Genomic DNA, 15,320 nt, shown 5'->3' with positions numbered 1-15,320 from the left:
AAACTTCTGGAGTTAGTTGGGCAGGTTTGAAAATGTACAATGTGTCGTACGAGCCTGTGCCATATCCTGGGCAGATGTTTTGTACGGTGTCATGAATGCTTGCCCTATAGGAATTTAGACGGCTGCACCATCCCGAACGTAGTTGAGCCAAAACTACTTTGTTTGTTGTTGTTGTAACAGTGTTTGTTATTATGTTTGTATGTTCGTTCTTTTGTTCAATCTGGCTCTGGGTCTATCTCCAGTTCCAGGAAAGTGGCTGCTTCGATGGGATCTAACCACCGATCCACTAGAGTTAGATGAGTATGGTTGGCTGGGTAGTTGAAAAGGTGTTTTGTGTCGTGCGGGCCCATGCCACATACTGGGCAGATGTCTTGCACGGCGCGGTCGATTTCCGCCCAATAAGAATTTAGGCGACTGCAATATCCCGAGCGTAGATGAGCCAAAACTACTCTAGTTTGTCGTGACAGCTGACGCTCCTCAGCTGCAATAGATGGGGGATGTATTTCGAGGACTTTATTCACACTATAACTGCTTAAGGCCTTGGCAACTGCATCCGTGTTGCTATTTAAACCTGCTTGATACGCTTGTTGATCTAGGGGTTCTCTCCTGTATCGTTGGACCTCTCCCTCTAGAGCATGGATATCCTTCCTGATCTGCCTGTATGTGCCGGGCCTAACCACAAGATGATGATTGGGATGGCTAACACGGTAACACCCAAGCAGGTACTGCAACGAAAGCATCTCATTGTGTTGCTTTACAGGAAGAATCTTTGCCTCCTCATGTAGTAAGTCCACTGAAGATTTGAGGAGGCACCCTGTTCCTGTTCTCAGGGCGGCATTCTGGCAAGTTTGAATCTTTCTCCAATTCGTATCACATAATCTCGGGGACCAGACTGCCGCCGCATAACTTACCACAGACCGACCTATCGCGTTATATGTGGTCAACAAGGTTTCTTTATCTGCACCCCAAGTGCTGCCGGCTAGGAACTTGAGGACCTTGTTCCTACTCTTCAGTTTGTCGCAGATAGCTGTGGCGTGCTCGCACGACGTGAAAGTAGTGTCGAATGTGACCCCTAAAATTTTGGGGCAGTTTGTGGTCGGAATTCTGCTGCCGTCGACAACGACATTCAATTCTCTTCCAAACTGCGCTGTCCATGTGGTGAACAGAGTGGCTGTTGATTTTGTGGCGGAAATCTGCATATTCCTCGAATGGAAAAAGGTGGTGAGATCGGTTAAATAGTTGTTCAGTCTCTCACAGATGTCATCAGGATAGGTACCCGACGCCAGGATCGTGCAATCATCCGCATACGTTACGATCTCGATGCCGTCTGGAGGGGGCGGAATACAGGAGAGGTAGAGGTTAAACAGTTCCGGAGATATCACCCCACCTTGGGGAACTCCCTGTTTCACTCTACGGGGTTTGTACTTCTAGTTCCTGAATTCCACGTAAGACTGGCGTCCACACATATAGTTGACTATCCAACGTTTCAGGCTTGGCCGGAGGGTTGTCTGCTCAATGTCCTGAAACAGCGTTGAGTGCCTGACTGTATCAAAGGCTTTTGATAAGTCAAGCGCCACCATCACTGTTCTATCGCACGGCCGTCTCTGGTTGAGTCCTTGACATATACTTTATTTGTCGCGACAGTTGACGCTTCTCAGATTTTATAGACGGGAGATGTTTTCCGGGGACCCCATTCACACGCTAGTTGTTGTTGTAGCAACATAGGTTTGAGGGGTTGCTGGCCGAAACGCTTTTGTCTTTGGGTCAATCCGGTACAAAGAACCCGATGCGTGACCATATTCGGAGCTGCGCCATGAATTTATCTCCTTGAGTCGAAGTTCATTCTGAGCTCATAGTTTCTGCTCTACAAGATTCAGTGGAAGTAGGTCAAGTATTACGTTGAGGGCGGCTTGTGGAGTTTTCTTCATGCCACCGGTGAATAGCATTGATACCGATCTATGGACGATGTCTAGCATATGAAAATACGATGTAAGAGGTAGTTTACACATTCTATCAATGTCATATGACACGAAATAAAAACATTCCATATCTACCCACGCAGGCAATGTGGAGACGTAATTTTATTAAATGTTTGCTGGTGTGGACGCACAAAGTAAATGGCGTAAGGAAAATCCCCTATATTGCACATATTAGCGACTATATAATGATGGAAAATTTCATGTAATATGACATTTACATATAGTGTAAACTACCCTTAAGTAGGAATTTGGCGTAAGTTGGGCGTGAAAATCCAATGGATGACATGTGGTCTCAGTCCCCAGCTGGGATTCTTGCATGAATATTGGTCTATTAGACTTCTCTTCGAAGACAGCTTTGTGGTATTCCCGTGGTGACAGACTTCCGAATGGAACTCTCATCAATGTTAGAGTTGATTATGCTGTTGCTAAGCTCTTTCGACCTTGTTCATCACTTGAGGATGAGTGATCCCGGCGGTACTCTCTCTTTTCATTGACCAATTGACTTGTGAGGTGGTAGGGTAAAGTTTTCGTCGTATTTCCATCCTCGACAGCATCCTGCCTCTGTAGGTCAGTTCGTCAGATGACCCTGGCTTCAAGGAGATGTTGCTGAGTCCGAGGCCAAAACTACATTTTTGATTCTATAAAAGTCTGCATTAACGACCATGTAGTTTTCTAGCATTTCAAGAATGACATATCGTCACCATAAATGCCCGAAGACGTAACCCACAAATCCAAAACTTTACAGGATAAGCAAAAAACCTTATAAAATGAAAACGTTTTTTATAGAATATCAATCTTATAAGGGCGAATATTTGGAGTATTATCAATCCTGTACGAATGGGAATAAGTAGTGAAACCAAAACCGCTGAAGCGCTTGGTTTTTGGATCCTCCATTACAACATCTGCAATGTTATCCCATTTTCCGAAATTCCATTTCTTTTTGAACGTAGAAGCTTGAAATTTTGCCAGATGATGTATTTTAGCTTTATGTATCGGATTCCATCAAAAAACGAATTTTGATTTTCATATGGGTAACGTCTTCGGGCATTTGTGGTGACGATATGTTCCAAGAGCAATTTTACCGGACATTTTTTATTTTCAGTTTTTAAATTGCGGCCAGAGTCTAGAGCATTTGATTAATGTCCGGTGTTCTCTCCTCATCACAATTGGTGTCGAAAATTAAGTAAAGTCCGCGAAATTAAAAGTGTTAGGGTCTGTTTCACTATGTCGAAAGAAAATGAATGCGAACGAAAAACACCTAAACTTTGCTTATCATGGTTATATTGACTTTGTTTTTGCTTCGAAACAACTACAAAATTTGAAAATCTTACGGGAGTTTAGTAGTTTTTCTTTCGTTTTCATTTTCGTTCGACATAGTGAAACAGGCTGTTACTACTTTCAACAACAGAGTTACATGGTGAAAAAGAGCAAAAAAATTTTGAAATTGTTATTATAATTTATAAGAAAAAAATATTGTAAAGGTTAAAACAATGTTTAAGATTATTTTTACTATAGCTAAATTTTAATTTTAATTCATATACTATTACCTACCTAAGATATAATAAGAAAAATCATCAGAAGTTTTTATCCTGAAATTTGGATTAACATTGCAGGGCTATAACTCAAGATTGACATGTAATTCAAGGGAACATAATTTATTGATTCAGTATTGAAATGATTCCACATAAAAGCATATGAATCTTAAAAAAAAACTGATATGAAGAAATTGATAATAAGAAATTGTGACAAGAAAAGATATACTGGATTAGAATATGGGTACCGGTTTTGATAAAGAACGAAGCAACATAATTTCTGACACCATCTTCTTAAATATATTGCATTCCAATAGAGGCGTCCTGAGGCTAATTACGACATTCGATTCGATCGAGTATTTACTCGTGAATGAAAAAATCGAACTATGAAAACCTATTCGCGCCACCAACTGTACATTTACTAAGGTAGATGCATTAGCAATCTGTTACAACAATGCCAACATGTTTTACAAAAATAAATCATTTCGTACATTTTTCTGGCATAACTTCATTCCGAAATTATTACCCAAAATATTGTTCATCGAATTCAACAAATATTTACATTTTCTCATTATTAATTTTTTTTTCTAGTTTTTGCTTTAAAATAAACAAAATTTTTTACCATCTACCTTCTTAATTTTCTTTTAAAAACACATAGGTTTTCATAGTTCGATTTTTTCATTCACGAGCGAATACTCGATCGAATCGAATGTCTTAATTAGGCCCCTGCATTGCCAAAAACAGAAGGACCAAATCTGGGCAATAAACCTGCCCCCGCTTTATTCCAGCCTTACTACTCTAATTTCATAGTTCAAACATTTTGAGTGCCTGTTGTATTATTAAAATCAAATTTAAATAATTTGTCGAATTTTAATATGAGTAATGTAGACATTTTAAAATATTCTAAATTAAAAAAACTAGAGTTAAAAAAGTACAATTTAAGAAAAAAAACATTTTTGTAAAAGCTCTAAGCTTACATTAGAAATTTGTTTGGCAATATTTTGTTTCTATAATAGTTTTTAAAATCAAATGTAATTTTACCAAAAAAATAATGAACAAAATATTTTGATGCATATGTACAAACATTTAAGAAATTCGCAATCGCACAACTCACGAAAAAAAGAAAAAACAACTAAAATTACAACAAAATTTTTTCCAACACAAAATACCCTCAAATATCCTTTTGACTGTTATACCACTCACATTTATTTACACATCCATACATCTCTAGAACAAAAAATAATCTAAATGAAATACAACCTTACACACATATACACACACCTACATTTCACATACACCCACATACATATCACACTGCAACAACTATCTCTCTTCCTTCTATCCTAAATCTTACGCCAAAATTGTATTCCTTTAGGTGGACCTAATATTTAACGAAGAAGGCTCATGTCCTTTGTGTAATAAGACGTTTTCAAGGAAATCTTCGCTGATAACACACATTCGAAATCATGCGGCCGAAAGAAAATTTGTTTGTAATTATTGTAATAAAGGTAAATCGTGGTAAAAGAACCACTATTTTTTTAGTTTTTTATATGTCTTAAAAAAATTCTAAACAATAATTTTTCCTCCTGATAATCCCATCTTTATGATACTTGGTTGAATTCCAAATCTAGGTTTTACTCAAGCGGCCAATTTACGGAATCATGAGCGGATCCATACCAATGATCGACCCTATGTGTGTGTGGATTGTGGCAAAACCTTTACACAGGTGAGTAATTGTAAATCCCAGCAATTTTCAATTTTATAACATAATTTTTTCCTTCCTTTTTTCTATCCAAGATTACCAACCTCAACAATCACCGGCGTTTACACACGGGCGAAAGACCTTTTGTATGTATTGAACCGGAGTGTGGACGCTCCTTTGCCCAGGTCACTAATCTCAACAATCACATGAAAACCCACCATAAAGTCCAGCAATATTGTTGCAATCAATGTCCGAAGAAATTCACCCAGGTCACCTCACTAAATCAACATTTGCAAGCGCATGCAGGCATCACCGGTTACTATTGTCCTCGATGTCCGGAGAAAACGTTTAAACAGCAATCGCAACTGCATACGCACATGAAAACCCACGGCCTGCAATATCCATTCGAATGTACGAAATGTGATGAGAAATTCTTACAGCAGACACATTTGGAGACCCACCTTAAGATGCACGAAGAATTCAAATACAAGTGCAATATATGTCCGAGTTCATTTAATCAGGAATCACTGCTAAAGAAGCATGAACAACGTCATTTAGAGGGCAGGTGCTGGCTAAAGAACCAAAAAATCCATGTAGTTTTTTGAACAAATGATTAGAATGAGATTTCGACTCAAAACAAACACAACATTATGGTTTTGTATTTCTAAGTGTATAAAAGGAAAATGAATTTGATTTTGCTGTGGGCTATACGGTAGATTATGCAATTTTAGAAAGATCATCTATATTCGAGCTTTTGAAGGATAGTACAAAACCCCTTGAAGTGTTATTCCTTCCCAGAATCAGAAGAAGCTATCATGATCATCCATTCTCCTTCTTACAGGGATTCAGTTTTTCCTCTATGCGGCGACTGTGAACTATGAGAGTATGACGACACTCTGAGCAAAGACCAGATTGTTGCCACGATTTCTCCATTGACTTAACAGTTTTAAAAACAACGGCTTTGAGTCTCCTTGGTTCCCATATATTTCGAAGAAATTGATATTTCCTGTGTTTAACACCACCTTTGACTCACAACTACAGTCGATTTCACGGATAATGGAGTAACATTTTTTCTCATATATTTTTTATCACAAAATGTGTATTCTGTGTTTTTCTTGGAGGTTTAAGAATAATCGATTCCCGATGATCGAGGCTCGACTGTATTAGAAGTTGTTGCTTTAACCGAAAGTCCTTTAATTTTTTCTTCTGGAATTAGATAAACGTTTAAGGGACATTTCACAATACCATTAGAAATAAAAGCAAAGCAATATCAAGTTCCATAACTTATATAGACTTAGAATAACTTCCGAAAGATTTCTTCTTATTTTAAACTTTCTATAGTGGCTAAAGCTAGCAACAGCAAAATCAAACCAAATTTTGTTTCGATTTCTAAACATTCAATATGCTTAATCTAATAATCGTAAGCTTTATACATATGTACATTCTATAAATTTATATAAATTACACAAAAGAAGAATTTCAACTAACTATACGCTTTTCCTCCACTCCTTTAGGTACCTCACTTGCCCTGTGGCCAGTTGTAATGAGGCCTTTGCTGTTCGCCAACATCTCTCGAAACATTTGTTAAATAGTCATTCACATACAGAATTACCGCCTCCAAAACGATCCAAGAAATGTATTACACTACAACCGCCTCAACAACCATTGGCCATGGTCGGCCAACCCTTGTCGCTGCAGCACGCTCCCCAACGTATGTTTATAAAAGACGAAGATGATGATGATTCTTAAAAAGAATATTTGTACACATAAAACAGACAAACAATGTACTACAAACAAAACAAAAAACACCTCTATCCTTTAAGAAAGACTAAACTATCCACGATTCCCATTTTTAAATATTATTGCCATTTGTAAAAAAAAATTAAGAAATAATGTCCCACCCAACCTTGCTCTTCTTTTCTTTCATTAATGAATTATATATTTTTTTCTGTATTAACAATAATTTAACAAAAAACAACCAACCATCCATCCATACACAAATCTAATCATACTCTGGGATAGAGATCTTTGAAAAGTCCTTTCTTAAGCAAATGGAAAATTGTGACCCACCCACATCCCATTTCCATCACACATGGCTACTTTGTGCATTATCTCAGATTTTCCTTTTCATTTTCCTATGATTTATATTTTTTATATATTTTTAGTGGATGATTGAAATGAAATTAATTAATTAAACTTAAGTGTATAAAGTATATATAATTTATACAAATAACTTGTATAAGAAATTTATAGAATAAATTTGAAAATAATTTTCTAATTACATTTAAATATGTATTGATATAGAATTGATAATAATGTACGGAGAAGTAGGGAAAACTGAATCTTATTCTTTAGATGAGAAGTTCGCTCTATCGAGTGTTTTCGGTGCAATTGATAATGGCCCACTTATTGATGTTTAATTGATATTGTCCGCTATCCCAACATTGTATACAAAATCCTCAAAACCTGTTGATCAGGGTCGTAAAAATGAATCATGTAATATGTGCTCTTGGAAAAGAACGCCATCCGGATAAAGTCGATTGAAAGAGATTTTTTTTAATTTAAACAACTATTTCTCGCATATAATGAAAGTGGATATGTGAATTTCCTGATTAATAGCACAAAACTTGTACGACCGTGTTTACTAAATATCTCCATAAATGTATCCCCTTAAAAGCCTTACCCATTTATATGCAAGAATAATCTGTTTTTTATGCTTTTATTTTTATACTCTCAGCCTTATTACTATGATATATATTTGGATGGTTTTAAAAAATCAATGTTGGATTTTTTTATGCGACAACCCGTGTTTAGTTTTGTTAGATTTTAAGATCCGATTTTCCAATTTTTTTGTAGGATTACTTGTTTAGCCACAGAAATGAACTGGTAAAATTGTTTCAGCGATTGGACAATAAATGTGGTCTGTAGAAGGATTTCGTGAAAAATCGCCTTTGGCTCCATACAAATTACTATTGAAATTTTGAGTCCCAAGTGGCAAGTGTTAACATATTCCGATTGTGCCCATTCTTAAAATCTAACAGAACTAAACCGCATAAAACCCCGAAATCGATTTTTCCCTTTGAGTTAAAACCAGTTTAATATATATGCCAAGACCAAATCCGTTTCATACAACTTGAAATCGATGTAGCTATATTCGAACGATATCCTTCAAATGGGGTCCAAACTTGCACGAAATTTACATCAAGTTCCAAAACGGTCGATATTAGTCCTTTCCCTAAGTGCAGTTTAAGGACTGTTCGACTATTGTTCTGATATTTTTTACCGAAGGTAGTATTAGTAGTAGTAATTTTCGTGGTCAGTCCTTAATTCCAGATATATGGCTCGAAAACTCTAAACAAAACCTACGGTGGTTGATACTGGAACAAACTTTTCCCATGGTAATATTTGTCTCAAACTTCAATCAAGTTCGGAGATGGACTTTATCGAACAATTCCCTCTTGTTCCTTGCAGAAGGTAACTAACATTGGACCGAACTTAGCATATCGTAATATTTCTCCCAAACGTTGGTCAAGTTCGAAGATGGTATACATAGGTCCACTCCTTGTGGTACCTCCCCCACAAAAGGTCGAAATTTTCAACTATGTGAAGTTTTAGGGCTGCTCGAGAATAGTTATAAAACGGTATCGGGCACTCTCGCAAGTTAAGACTGAACAGTGTGCTTGTATTACGTTAAACAACAACAAATGCCTCAACCAAACGAAGGCACACGATGTTGCCTACACTGTACGTGTGCGTCTGTTTGTCTTCCCCATGCTCATGAGCATAGGACAGGGTGTACGGATGTGTGTCGTTGCCCTTTGCTGTTCTAAAATCTGTACCGAAGGTAGTCCACGCGATCCTGATTGCAAGGATAATATTTTTGTAGTGTGCAAGTCCTTGCTTTCTAACACAATGGCCCAAAATCTCTAAAAATCAAATGGTGACAAATTGCAATGGCTGTTGTGCTCGATAATTGTCGAAAGGAGTGACTAGCATTGATCCAAAGTTGGGATATGTTGTGGGATTGGTCCATTCTGTTCATTCTGAAAAGAGACAAAAAGTGTAAGAAGGGGAAAGAAAGGGAGGAGAACAGGAAATAGGTAGGATGAGAGTAGATAGAACAGTGAGGTGGGGTTAACTGAATTTGTTGAGTCTAGGATGATCCGCCCCATAGCCACGTAAAGCTCTTGAAATAAGTTAACATGAATGCGGGAACTATAGAGGAAAAGTTAGAGAGATACAGTCTCCTGGACACCAAACTGCGTGTGTCTTTATACTCTCAGCTCAAGTATATTTGGGCAAATGTGTTGCAGACAATTTAATTTGGAGCTGACTGAGCAATGTCTGTCCTTCCGTCTGTCGGTCTGGCTGGCTGGTTTGCACGATAACTCTCGAACGAAGCAATCGATCGGCATTCGTAATATTATTTCCAAACTAAGTTCAAAGATGAGCCATATCGGTCCACTCCTACCGGTAACTCCCGCCACAAAAGTTAAAAAAAATTTCACTAAAATGGTGCGGCGCACTATAACGCTTGAAGAGAGTAACCGAATTGGTCATACCTTTGGTGATATTACTTCCAAGCACAGATCGGATATGGATTATATCGGTCCACTCCTTCTTGTACCTCTCACACAAAATTCGGAAGAAGTGAAGTTTAAGAGCTCCTCTCGAATCGTCTTGAATTTTTTTTCAGCCGGTTGTCCGTGCGGCCCTCTTTACGACGGTACAATTTTTTCGGCTTCAAGTCCATATTTCCTGTGGTAATGACCTAAAAGCGTCAAGAAACATTTACGGCAACAACAAAAATGTCAAATCTGCAAGATAAATCTCGCAGTGAGTTTTTGATTGGTCCAAACTTTGTACATCGTATTATTTCAACAGGTTGGAATATGGACTATATCGGTCTACACCTTTTTCAGATGTAATTCGAATAATTTTAGTTGTAATTCGAGAATTCCATTTGTAATTCGAAACATTTTATTTGTAATTCGAGAATTCCATTTGTAATTCGAAACATTTCAATTGTAATTCGAATTATTCCATTTGTAATTCAAATGATTCTAGTTGTAATTCGAATTATTCCATTTGTAATTCGAAACATTTCAATTGTAATTCGAATTATTCCATTTGTAATTCGAATTATTCCATTTGAAATTCGAATTATTCCATTTGTAATTCGAATTATTCCATTTGAAATTCGAATTATTCCAGTTGTAATTCGAATTATTCTCTTTGTAATTTCAATTGAAATAATTCGAATTACAAATGGAATAATTCGAATTACAAATAGAATAATTCGAATTTCAAATGGAATAATTCGAATTACAAATGAAATAATTCGAATTTCAAATGGAATAATTCGAAATACAAATGGAATAATTCGAATTACAAATAGAATAATTCGAATTACAAATGGAATAATTCGAATTACAAATGGAATTCTCGAATTACAAATAAAATGTTACGAATTACAAATAGAATAATCGAATTACAAATGAAATGTTACGAATTACAACTGGAATGTTTCGAATTACATGTGAAAAAGGTGTAGTCTTTTGGGTACCTCCCACGCAAAATTTGGAAAAAGTAAAGTTTAAGAGCTCGTCTGGGATTGCTTTTTTTTAATTTTTAGCGACGTGTTTTTTTATGCGAACCTAGTTAAAACGGTACAATTTTTTTTCGTGCCAATCCATACTTCCTGAGAAATTGTCCCAAAAACTCAAAAATCCCCTGTAGACGTCAGACTATTGGGTTTGCTTCTTTTCCTTAGCTTCGAGGCTGAGGGTATATTTCTGTGCATTTTACATTGAAGTTTTCGCTTACTTGCTCTCAGTAAGCGCACATTGCCTGACCTGGCTCTACAGTGATACTGATCTCCGAATTACAATCTAAGACAACTGACGCAGTTCTACGCCCTGAGATTGACTTCGTTCTTTATGGTTTCCTCTGAGTAGAGCTTACCGATTTTGGAGAGGAAAAAGCAAAGTGGTAGCTTGACACACTCCTGAACCTAAAGGTTGCCTAAAAAAACTTTCGGGTAGTAATGTTTGCGCTGAATTGGCAATCTTTGGCTGAATAATGCACGGGTCGTTTCTTGACGTAGATCCGATGGGCGGCGTTGTGAATAACATTTGTAATTCCTTGCAGTGATGTTATATTGGCCGGTAAATGACTTCAATCATAACTTGTTGAGCTGATTTATTCGTGTTTAACGACGACTTTGTTGTTTAGCTATTTTATACAACCAGTTAAAAAAGGAGTTGGTGGTTCCACAAATCCATTTTAGTCAATTCTTTGGATTTGTAATTTTCAGTTTTATTGCTGTGTCATTCATTATATGATTCCTTTATAAAATCTTCCGCATTCTTTATTCCGTAAATTTCACTTTGGAATAAGTTAAAGTTGGTGTTCAACTTTTCTGAGTATTCACAGGGAAGTGTGCCCGTTACCCTATTCTATTTGTGATCTGTTTGTAGAAAATATAAGACTATCCAGAGGTCATATATGTCATTGCATTCATCTCCTCACCGAATAAATGCATCGATATTTTGTAATTCCATCAAAATTCCTCTAGTTTTTTGATGGTCGGCGAAAAATAGTTATCAAATTTAATATTGATCTAATTTTGTATCCTCAACGTATATAATTTCAGTTCATTTAGATTTATTGTGGCACGTGATTCCCCGTCAAGAGTGGTCGTCACGGGTGGGAAAGTGGGGCGGGGAAACGTTCGAACGACAAAAAATTTTGAATTGTTGTATTGAAAAATGATATTTAGTGAACTCCCACACATCCAAACAATAAGCTGCGATCGTTTTGCTGGTGTTTGTTCAGCTCGTCAGGCATATCAGATGTTAGTGGCTAGACAAAGGTCGAACTGATAAAATTTGTTTAAAAATTCTGAGAAAATTTCTAAGGTGCCAATTCTACTGTCTTCATTGCATCGAAACATATAACCTAAATAATGATTTAAGTCGACGAAAAGAACTCGGTTTCACAACTTCAAAAACAATTCCAAGCGTTTATTGCACAATGTCTATGAAAAATTTCATATATTGGATTTTCTTCGTTTTGTTGATATAATCGACCAAATGATTTTCTGATGTACTGGACCCTGGTTCATTGCATCATTTTTCTTCGGCTCTACAATCAAAAAACGATTCAAGCTCTCTAAAGAGTGTCAGATAAGTAGTTTGATAGTTGGATAATTAGAGTAATATTAGTGGCATATTGCAGAGAAGGAATCGTTATTGACCGACGAGACCCCCATTTAAACTTATCTATGTAACTCCACGCACTTGGATTTCAGTTGTTCCTTCCTCAACACAGGATCAGTTTCAGATTTCTAGTTAAAAAAAAAATAACATCAAGAATTCCTAAGAAAGATTAGCAAAAACGCCTTTGTTGTAGGACTTATTTCTTCACATCACAATTTAAAGCTAATTAAGCAACTATTTCAAAAATCTCTATGATGCAGCAGAATCATCTTTAGGTAACAATTTTCCAATTTTCTATACCTACAAAAATACCTCATTTCATTAATCTAAGTTTTTTTTTAAATAATATATTTCTTTTTAATGCTATAAGTTGTCATGTGGCCTTTTTAGTTTTGAAATTTGAAATTTCTTATAAGATATTCAATATGGTTTCTAAATACTAACAAATTTGTTCTCAGTTTTTCAAACTTACACTATGGCTTTATAAATTATTTTTTAAGATATTCAAAGTGATGAATATTTGCAATGTATACGAAATGTTTTTTCTTACAATTTATATTAATAAATACATTAATATTATGTTAAAAGAACTAATTTTATGAACTAATATTTTTTAATACTAATTAAAGTATTTTTCAAAAAGCAATAACTTACAGTTTTTGTTTTCTTTTCATGATTTATTTTTATTTTGCTACGCTGAATTCATAATTTATTAATATTTTTGATTTTTTTCTGTTCTGTTCCATTCCTTCTGTGTCCCTATACCCCCCTCCAACTATTCTAAAAATCAAATGCTGTTCCCCTTACCCAAGTCCCTTCCGTGGATTCTTCACTTTAATTGTGTTGATCACAATTCCAATATTTCCAAATACAAAACATTACCACAAAAAAAAAATCAAATTCTTTATCCTTGGTCCCGTTCTACACACTGACTTGCATCTCTCTGTATCTTTCTCTCTCTCCCCCGTTCTGGTCAATTGTACCCGTTTTTTCGTCTCATAGGTGGTCGCCCTCCCAAAAATAAATCCAAGGTTAATGCATTGAATATACCATCGTTGATCAAAGTCGATATAAATGATGTTCTGCCTTATAATCAAAGTGTTTTGAGCAATGTCAGTGGTTTGTCAATACCCCAACAGATCAATCAACACCTGCAACAGCAACAACAAGCCCAACAGCAGGCCCAGCAACAATTACTGCAACAGGTACAGCAGCAAGCCCAGCAGGCAGCCCAACAAGCTGCCCAGCAAGCAGCAGCGGCAGCCGCCCAACAACAGCAGCAACAGGCCCAACAACATGCTCAACAACAACAGCAACAATTGGAACAACAGCAATTGGACCAGCAACAGCTGCTGCTGGGCAACCAGGTGAAAGTCCGCTACATACCCAACACACAAATCAAATAAAATTCCTCCACTTGCTCCATGGCGAATTTCTTTGACGATGTCTTCTTCACAACAACAACAGCAACAGTTAAACACAAAATGTTTTTAACAAATATCTCTCAGCTCTTATAAGAGATTCTTTTTAACAAAGAATATTGTTTTATATTAAAAATACAAATAATAATAATTCTATAAATATATAAATGTAAAACAATTTTTATACATAGTATTTGAAATTTGTTTAGAATTCTGTTTGTTCTTCCTTTTTCTTCAGTTTGTTTTTTAAGATAAGTTATAAACATGTAAATGAAAATGCAATAAGGAATCGTCATCCTAATCTTCTTCCCTATTACATACAATATAATTTGATATTTGTAAACAAAGCAACAAAAAATTGTTTTTAATTTAAATAATTGTCATGGTTTTGTTGATTTTAAACAAATATAATGCAGATATAAGTAAAATAATAATTATAATAATTAAATTAAGAATCTACAAATAAATAATAATGTGAACAACTTAGTGACAAACAAAAGTATAAAATTAATAAATTAATAATTGTAAGTTTAAATAGTTTATAATATAAACAAAAATTTTTAGATGTATAACATATCTTCGAAATTTTTTTAAATAAATTTATAACTAATGAGAAAAAATAATAATGAAAATGCAATATGTATTGAAAAAACAAATATGAAAGTGTTATAACAATGGGAGGAAAACGGAAGGGTGTGGGTGGTAATAATAACTAATGGTTGTTATGCCATTAACTAATATCGGAATCCAAGGCACTATGTTTTAAGAGTTTCTTCGTACTGAAAGCTTTTGCGATCTTATGCATTGTAGCTAAGTATTTATTGAGTTTTTTCCAACTTTGTCGAAATGTTAGCCCTACATAGAATGGATTTCCCAACCTCCAATCATCTACGTTTCTTCTCAGAGCACCATGTTTTAACAAGAAGAAAATTAAGTGGATTCAGCTTGGAATTTAAATAAATGCATCGGGTCGTGCGATCCCAATCGTGCTATCAATTCGGACCCAATACAAATTGAGACGGATGTATCGTCTAGACCCGGACTTCTTTTTCTAGATTATGATTGTGGCAGGGAAGTTCACGGCGATAACAACTGAACAGGTACTGCATCGACAAGTCAGCACTAAGTCAGCTATGTAGATGTTTAACATATCGCGCATGTCTTCGACGAAAGGACCCGACGACAAGATCGTAGAGTAATCCGCATACATTACGATCTTTACGGCTGGAGGCAAGTCATCTCTATGTTCTCGACAGGTTGATGTGGTTGACTATTGGTTAAGAGCCACCATGACTGTTCATTCGCACGCCCTGTTCTTTTTTTACGATGACCAACGTACTGTGTATGGAAAACTGATTCTCATAATGGCGTTTCGGAAGTCAGCCATACTCAACCCCGAGTTCATATAGTTGCATTGGTTGATCCATTATCAACGCCTTTGTTGATTTCGGGTTTCGGATGGCATC

At 36.0% G+C, this 15,320-nt stretch overlaps 1 protein-coding gene across 4 annotated transcripts in view; it reads left to right on the top strand.

Annotated features, from left to right (window-relative positions):
• The window catches only part of LOC141397934 (uncharacterized), a 131,283-nt gene extending 116,773 nt beyond the window's left edge, over nt 1-14,510 (top strand). For 3 of the 4 annotated variants that reach the window (XM_073974917.1, XM_073974915.1, XM_073974918.1), the window contains 5 exons: nt 4,887-5,019; nt 5,143-5,237; nt 5,309-5,778; nt 6,728-6,924; nt 13,436-14,353. In XM_073974917.1, the coding sequence (XP_073831018.1) occupies nt 4,887-5,019; nt 5,143-5,237; nt 5,309-5,778; nt 6,728-6,924; nt 13,436-13,839 (1,299 nt within the window). In that variant the 3' untranslated portion in view covers nt 13,840-14,353. Of the gene's footprint in view, nt 1-4,886; nt 5,020-5,142; nt 5,238-5,308; nt 5,779-6,727; nt 6,925-13,435 lie in introns of all 4 variants that reach the window. The other variant, XM_073974916.1, reaches the window with a different exon arrangement.
• Nucleotides 14,511-15,320: the final 810 nt, after the last annotated feature.

This window comes from Musca autumnalis, unplaced genomic scaffold (assembly GCF_047663935.1).
Source record: "Musca autumnalis isolate F117 unplaced genomic scaffold, ASM4766393v1 scaffold_3, whole genome shotgun sequence".
In the NCBI taxonomy this organism is placed as follows: domain Eukaryota; kingdom Metazoa; phylum Arthropoda; class Insecta; order Diptera; family Muscidae; genus Musca; species Musca autumnalis.
This window is presented reverse-complemented; position numbering and strand designations above follow the sequence as displayed.